The sequence below is a fragment of the Trichosurus vulpecula genome, chromosome 6 (genome assembly GCF_011100635.1).
Source record: "Trichosurus vulpecula isolate mTriVul1 chromosome 6, mTriVul1.pri, whole genome shotgun sequence".
Classification (NCBI taxonomy): domain Eukaryota; kingdom Metazoa; phylum Chordata; class Mammalia; order Diprotodontia; family Phalangeridae; genus Trichosurus; species Trichosurus vulpecula.
The window spans coordinates 63,607,948-63,616,498 of record NC_050578.1 but is presented as its reverse complement, the minus strand read 5'-3'; the positions used below and the strand labels follow the sequence as shown (position 1 = coordinate 63,616,498).

Sequence of the window (8,551 nt, the reverse complement as noted above, 5' to 3'; positions counted from 1 at the left end):
TAACATGCAAACTCTTGCCAGGCACTTACATAACCTCACTGTGTCCCCCCACCCCAATTTCATGTTTCTCTCCCTTTATAAACTCTGCCCAATTTTACCCCAAACTTGACATTCCAGGTCTGTTCTCATGCCTTTGTACAAGTTCTTCTGTGTCTGAAATGTCATTCTTCTTCACATCTGGTGCCATTGATGTGCAAAGCCCTTTCTGAGATTCCTAGTTGCTGTGTTCTCTCCCACTTGGTTATCTTTTATTTACTTAATGTTGGGTTTCTTTGGTGTGAGTTGAACTAGAGAGCCAAAGAATATATATAACTCTCAAATGGGCTATCTCCAGATAAATATAAGACCTTCATAAGAAATAACATTTTGTTTCTTGTCACTGCTTAGGATAATGTATGCATCTGTTAAGCACTGCATTTAGTAGGCACTTAGTTGTTGAATTTAAAGGCAAAGAATTTCACAACTTGAAGGGACCTCAACCTCAGCCACCACTGATCCAACTCATATCTGGAAATAAAAACAATCCCCTTTACAACATACCTGACTAATCTTTCCACATGACAGCCTCAATAGTTATTATGCCCTTACCCTGTCTTCTCTTATCCAAGCAGACATCCCTACCTTTTTTCAAATTACCTTCGCTATCTTAGTTGTCCTTCTTCTGGACCCTCAACAGTTTATTAATGGAAGCAGAATGACGAAGGGAGGAAAAGATGGCACCCGGAGTAGAGGTTCTTAAGTTCAGCCAAGAGCTCTGGGGCTTACTACCCCTGTGAAGTTGGGCAAGTCACTTATCTTCTCTGATCCTCAGTTTCCTCATATGTAAAATAAGGGGACTGGACTGAGTCATCTCCAGCTCTTTTAGGTATGACCCTATGATATGTCCTTCCTAAAATGTCATGCCCAGAACTGAACACAATCCCTACACAGGTGATCTGAACAGGGCAAAGTACGTGGAACAATCACCTACTTATTCACATGCCTCTCTTCATGCATTCATGCTTCATGACTGCCATACGTTATTGTTAACTGCTATCAATTGAATCTACAATTTGTGACACTTTTTCAACACATGTAAGACTTTACATTTATTCCTATTAAGTTTCATATCATAAGATTTAACCCAGTCAGGGAGGGAAGAAAATTTGGAACTCAAAAACTTGTGGAGCTGAGTGTTGTAAAGATAAAAAAATCTAAATAAAAAAAAAACTTGAAAAAAGGTTTAACCCAGTGTTCTAGCCCATTAGGGTCCTTCAGAATCCTGAATGTCACCCAATGTGTGTTAGCTATGAATTTGACAAACATGTCAACCTTATCTTTATCCAAAATGTTGATGAAATGCCTGGGGCATACCATTGAAGATTTCCTCCTGAGATGACATAAAGGTATTAATGCTGACTCTCTGGGTTCAGCCATCAACCAGCTATAAACTCTTCAGTATGTTGTCATATAGCTTACACCTCTCCATCTTTTCCACAAGAATAGCATGCCAAATCCTTTGCTTTTAAAACCTAAATAAACTATAACTACAGCACTGCCGTATTTTAACAGCTTAATAACCCTGACAAAAAAAGGAAATGAGGTTAGTCTGGCATGACCTGTTTTTGATGATGCCATGCTGACTCTTTGGGATCACTCCTTCCTCTTCTAGATGAATTTAAAGATGTTTGGGATAGATTAATAAACTGATCTAGGTGAACGATCTTAGATTCCTTTCAGCTGCAACATTCTAACTCGTCTACTATTATTGTTTTTGAAATTGTTCACAACTATTTTATATAAAAGGAGGGAGTCATATATATAAAAGGAGTAAGAAAGATCTAGTTGGAAATACTGGATATTCCCTCAGAAAATCCTTGGAAATTACCTCCAGGATAAGCATTATCTTTACTTCTAAGGAACAACACGGTAGCAGGTACAATCTAACAAATTGTGAGCACTTAGTCAAGGCTCCTAGGAATGCCTAACCTTTTATCATGTTTTTATCTGGACATACCAACAGAGAATTGGTAAATCAACATAGGTGTTGAATATCCCCTCTAACAGAGATGACAAGGAAGATGCTACTAGGGGAACAAAAGAAACAGGCATGAACTGCTTTTTGACAAACTTTACAATCCACTGAAATCATTTTAAAAATATTAAAGATGAGACTAAAAATACACTGAAAAAACCAATCTAAACAAAGCCAGCTGTAGAGAGTATATACATAAATACCAGGAAGACGCTGGAGTGATTAGAAATTGATCTCTTTTGTCAAGAATTCAATTTTTTTTTTCATAATGGAAATAGGATCTGGATTCAAGGAAAGATATGATTAACAACAGGGGAAGTCTTTGTAAGAACCTTTATTATATGAACTGATTTCAATTTTATGGGTAGTAGGTAGGGAATTTCCATTTTTGCTTCACTCTTCCTCTGGTTCCTGCAATAAAGTCTGGTATTATGAAAACAGCCTTATGTGTTTTGCATGAAGATAGTCTGATGGTGGCCACTATCAAAAAGAAAATACTAGTAAGATCAAAGGTTATTTACTATTTTAAGCAAGAATGGTATCTTCTATAAACAGAAATCTTTTTACCCTCTTTTATTTTGTCTGAACTCATCTAATGTATCTGTACAAAATGGAAGTCTGATATATCCATTACCTTTGATATTCAAAGTCAATCTAAATATCAAAAGACTATGACTTTGGGGCTCACGGACAGCCCCAATTATGTGTAAGCCAATTCAGCTTCCATCATGCACTCAACAATAGGTATGACACAGCCTCGGACATCAGCTTCAGTAACAGCAGCCAGGTATATGCCAGAGTTATAATTTTCCGAGACAACGTTCTTAAAAGCATGGGAAACAGTGGCAAGGCAGGTTGTTCCTCAAAAGGCCCCCTCTTGGTAGCACGTTATCAGATTTCTTTTTCTGTACCTATTAATAAACAGACCATGTGTAATAGCACCCACCTGGAACAGTCTAGGTACCGAAAATTCAGCCTGGGGACCGGGGTAAAGGGGGGAGATAAGCCGGGGCTGGGGGCAACTTTCAGGGTGCCGACGATCTTTAAAACCCCACGATCTGTTACAGTGAAACTGACCTTTGACCGGAGGGGGACTTACCTGGGGGGAGGGAGAGGTTAGGCAGGGTTTTTTTTTTTTTTTAATCGTTGGGGGGGTTCATGAGTACCTAACCCTCCCAGAGGTGGTTGGGCGAGGCCGCGGCTGCTGCCCCGGGGGCGGCCCCCCCACCCCAGCCCAGCCCAGCGCCCTTGTGAGGTAAAGCATCTTTGAGGCCGCAGGCGGGAAAAGCCGAGGCCCCCGCGAGGCAGTGACTGGCCGGAGGCCCAGGCTCATTGTTAGCCAGGCCCCGCCAGCCCGGGCCGTCAGTCCGGCGCTGGGTGACCAGGGCCGCCGGGTGCTGCTCTGGGGGGGGGGACTGGCCTCAGGCGCCTGACGCGGCCGGACAGCGAGCACCGAGAGACGGGCCTCCGAAGGCCGACTCCCGCCCCCGCTGCTAGAGCCCGCTCTGGGCAGGCATGGCCGGGAGGCGCCGGCGCTAGCGGCGTCTCCGCCCCGCGCGCCCGCGCCGGCCGCCCGTCCCCGCTGCTCCTTTGCGTTCATAATAAATAGATAAGAGAATGAAAGCGGCCGTGAGGACCGGGGTGCCGGGAGGAACCACCGACGCCAAGTGAAGGCCGCCCGGGAGCCTGGCGGAGGCGCCCAGCCAATGAGGTTTCTTCCTGTGAGCTGAGCCCACGGGGATGATGGGAAGCCGGGGGAGCCGGGGGCCGGCGGCGCACCGGCGGCTCTAACGCAGAGGAAGAACGCAAGACGGAGGAGACCCCCTCCCGCCGCAGCCTCACTTTCGCAGCCGGACCGAGCCCCACCCCCGCCTCACCTTCCTAGCCCCACTCACCCGCCCGCCGCGCAGCGCTGCACCGCCTCCGTAGCCACGTGATCAGCCCTTCTCTTCCCCCCCTTCCTCCTCACTTAAGGGGAGGGGAGGAAAAAAAATAGACTCCACTTCCCAGAAGCCCTCGGTTACCCACGCACCCGCCACCTTGCGCAGGCGCTGCCCGGGCCAAACGGACACGTTCGTCACGTGGGGGGCGACCGGCCAATCCGGTTTGAATTTCATTTTTTTACTCTCACCCCCCCCCTTCAGGAGCGGTTGTCTGATCAGATCGATCTAAGATGGCGACTGTGGAACCGGTGAGTGTTGCCTTCGGCCCCCCCACCCCCTACCGGGTCCCCGCGCTCGGTTCCCCTGGGGCCCGGGAGACTCCGCGGGACGGCGCTCCCAGCGCGCACGCAAACTCCTTGCCACCCCCTCCCCCTCTGTCGGGCGCTGACCCTGGTGGTGGCGGCGGCGGCTGGGGGCGCCGGGGAGGCGGCGGCGGCGGCGTGTAGCGCACACATTCTAGTGGGGGCAGGCGAGACGAGGGAAGAGAGGTGGGGGAGGGGCGGCGAGGAGCCGGCGGCGGTGGGAGCGCGAGGTGCCCGGATGGGGGAGGGAGTAAGGGGGAGGGAAGCTGCGGGACGCGGCACCGGGGGCCCAAGCTGGGGGGGAGGCGGCGGGATCGAGGCTCTCCGCTCCGGACTGGCGGGCTGGGGGCGAGCGCGTGAAGCTCGCTTGTGACTGGGGACGAAGTGAACGGGGCGGGCCGGTAGCGGGGCCAGCGGCTGCGGTGGGGGCGTGCGTCGGGGCTCCGCGAGGTGTCGGGGGTTGGTGGGGCGGGCGGCGGCACGCGCCGAGGGCCTGGACCTCGCCGGCCGCCGGGGCTCGGGGAGCGCGCGCGAGCTGCCGGCCGGGGTTGGCGGCGCGTGGGGCCGAGGGAGGGGGGCGGCTCCACCTCGCGATTAGCGAAAGCGGCTCCCGGGGAGGAAGGGGGGGGAAGGAGAGTGGGGGAGCCAGGGCGGGAGCACATTGTCTGCGCCCCTCGGCGCCGGCCCAGGCTGTCAGGGAGGAGCGATGGCCGGTCGAGGGGAGGGGGGCCTGGTGCCGGGGCCGGCTGACGCTCCGGGTTTTCCACTGCCCTCCATTCATTCATCCTGGCCCCCGTTCTGCGCAGTGCGCATGCCTTGGACGAGGGGAAGGAGGCCGGAATCCTCGATTCCTCCGAGCCCGGGTGGATTGGGAAACCTGCTCTGTTGGGCTGTACCGGGAGGGCGGAACTTCTTACAAGCTGGGTTCTTGATTCCTGACCGGTCCCTTCTCCCCATCTTACTTGCTTCCCTCCGGAACAGTTTGGCACCGGCCCCATTTTAGACTGCGAGAAGCAAACTCATCTGGGCTAGGAAACACAGTCCACTCCCCCGCCTCTCCCCGCAAAGGGAGATTGAAACGTGTGTCACTATGTGGGGCTTGCCATCTGCCCTACTGGCTGAAGCCTCTAAAGCCCCTACGTGGCAGTTTTAAATCTATAAAACACCCAGTCTCTAAAGCACCTCGGTGATCATTGAACTGAATTAACAGTATTATAGCAAATAACTAAAATCTTAATTCCTTCAGAACTTCTTTTACTTTACAGTTAGCAGGTCTCCTCATTTCATTGAGGACTACTTTCCTAGTCACTCACCCCAAATTGTGTTTATAGGGACATTTCTGTCGTGCTTGTTATGTATTTAGAAAAGCAGTTAAGAATTGTGAAAAATGTTTTATGATTGAACATACTGGTTTTCTTCTGGTGATTGAAAACCTATTGCCCGACCTGTGTACTAACAGTAAAGTCACTTTAAAAAAAAATACACACATACATGTGATTTAAATAGAGCTCATTTTATATATTAGAAAACTGAGGTCCAGACAGGTTAAAAGATGTGACCTAGTAAAGTATCTAAGCTAAGTTGTTCATCTGGCTACTCAACTCCAAATTCAGTGCTTTTCCTATTATACTTTATTACTTTGTTCTGGACTTTCTTGCTAAGTAATTCCCCCAGACCTGCACAGAGCAGGTTTTTTTGAGTAGTCTCACACTACTTAGATGCTTTTGGTTAAGGATTGATGACAGTGTAATTTGTAAGACAAACAGTTGGGGAATAAATTTGGTAGCTTTAGAACTCTTAAGGTTCTGCAACAAAAAGAGAAACAGAATATTTAATTTTACTTATTAACAAAGGATTAACCTTTAAAATATTTGCAGTTTCTTATATCTTTTTCAAATTGGACCTTTTGTAGCATCTACTATACAAGGTTATCCATGGAACCAAGAGTAAAAGTAAAGTAAAATAACTTTTAAAATAATAGTGTAATTCCACGAAGAATTGTTTATGTTTGAGGGTTTTCAAAACTATACACTATTGCTTTGATTACCACATAGCCAGTACTAATTCAAAGAACAAATTAAACAGTTCTGGATTGCATTCTACCAGATCAGCAGCCTGTAATTTGAAAAACTAGCATGTTGATTCAGGGCTGATTCAGGTGGCTTGGGAGTCTCACAATGAGCATTTACTACCATGATTTCTTTCTACCTGTCCTCTTTTCAAGTAGGCATCTAGAAAGCTTCTATGTATCTGGGTTACACCAAAGGATTTGAATTTTGATACTACTTTTGTAACATTTGATCTTACAGAAATAGAGGGGTAAAAAGTATGTAACCTTTTGGTATAGGGTTTACAAAATATCAATGTGTTTGATAGTGTTTTCAACTCTGAAACAGTCTTATTAATGTCTAACAATTTAAAGTTTTATCCAATGACCCAGTGTGTAATTAAAATGTAAGTTGCTTTATCTTCATTCATATTCTTTAAACTTAAATTCAGACTATTTCTTTAAACTTAAATTCAGACTATAAACCTCTTTTTCATAGACTACCAGGTAATTTTTTTTTAAAGCTTTATAAACAAACATATTCATCTCTGGTTTGTCTTAATTTAGTTTAGTAATTATGCTCCCTAAGCCACTACCTCCATTCTTTAGCTCTGTAAACAGAATTGTAATTTGAATCAGAATTCATTATAATGTTTTAAGGGAAAACAACGTTTGTATAAAAATCTTAAAGAAATTCATCATGATTAAATATTAAGTTAGCATTTTGTGCATACGTAAAATGTACTCTTATCGTTCAGCTTCTCCTGAGGCTAAGGACACCTGTCCCTTGTACACAGAATGTGTGAAACTTTCTTTTTCAGTTTTCCTTTGTGAAAAGAGAACATATAATTTTCTCGTTTGTTGAGAGTTTTCCGTCGAAGTGAATTATTTGAGGTAAAATGTCACTTTCCTCTTTTGTACTTTTAGTTATTTCTTGGTTAGGCCAACACTAAATATTGCTGGTACAGGCGATGGATGTCTTTGACAGCTAGTTTTCCTTTTTGTGAGATTATCTTCCTTTACTATACTATTTAATGTAATAATGTTATATAATGTATAATCTGTAATATAAAATATATATTGTCATATATAATATATATAAATGTATAATGTTAAATAATATAATAGTATAAGCCAATGACATTTGGTTTTTATGGTTCTCTTTGAAATGCTAAGTGCCTAACAAGGTATGGTACAGTTGTAGGTACTTAATAAATTCTTGTTGAATACAATTCTGGATTTCTTGGGGCTTTATTTTATTTATTTATTCATTCATTTATTTGTTTATTTATAGTTAAGGAATGCAGAGTCTAGTATGTGTAATTTCATATTTGATCTTTTTACTAACCTCTTCCTTTAAGTTGTCTTATTTCATATTTAATCTTTTTACTAACCTCTTCCTTTGTCATTCAGCCTTAACTGTATATTAATATCTTGTGAACCTGTTACTTAGAGAAACTTTGATTTCTTTTTTTGTAGTATTTATATGAAAATGGATGACTTTGATTAAGTATAATCAGTTCTGCAGTAGACTTGCTGTCATAGCATAATAGATAAATATGGAAGGGACCTCAGAGTCCATCTAGTTCAACCCCTTTATTTTATAGATGAAACTCTTGAAGGTTAAGTGACTTGTACAAAGCCACATAAACAGAAGGGATTTGAACCCAGGTCCTCTGACTCTTGTTCTTTTCACCATGTCATGCTCTACCCTCTTTGTTCCCTGCTGTTCCTGGGACTACAAAATTTATTTCTGAAAGAACAGTAATATTTCATTGCCTTGCCTTCCCCTTTCCAGAAAAAAAAATAGCACTTTGCCAGTGAAGGTGGTACAACCAGAAAGAATTTATTTGTAAGTAAAGAATAATTTTATAACCAAATTAAGTACAAAGGACTTATGAAGGAAGATACTATCTGTTTCCAGAAAAAATATTGAATAAATAGAAATATGTATTGTGTGGATTTATATATTTGTATACACACATTTGTGTCTAATGGTAGCCTGGAGGGGGAGGGAAAAAAAAGAAAGTTACATGATGACTTTATTATATATTTAAAAGGGAAAGCAAGTTGTATGTAATAGATTTGCAGTTTCATGTGAAAAAATAAAATAAAAAAATTTCCCTAGGCTATGCTAGTCTATTTTTAATAAAATTACATTTGGTAAACAGATACATAATTGGCAAATTTTCTTACTGTTTGGGGAACTTGTAAAAGAGCATAACAATTACTTGTTGCAAGGGAC

The 8,551-nt window shown here is 44.0% G+C and overlaps 1 protein-coding gene across 1 annotated transcript in view; it reads left to right on the top strand.

Moving 5' to 3' along the window:
• Window positions 1–4,138: 4,138 nt before the first annotated feature.
• Window positions 4,139–8,551, top strand: part of EIF4E (eukaryotic translation initiation factor 4E) — a 51,554-nt gene continuing 47,141 nt past the window's right edge. Inside the window, exon 1 of the mRNA XM_036762998.1 lies at window positions 4,139–4,205. Within this exon, the coding sequence (XP_036618893.1) occupies window positions 4,188–4,205 (18 nt within the window). The 5' untranslated portion in view covers window positions 4,139–4,187. The remainder of the gene's footprint in view (window positions 4,206–8,551) is intronic.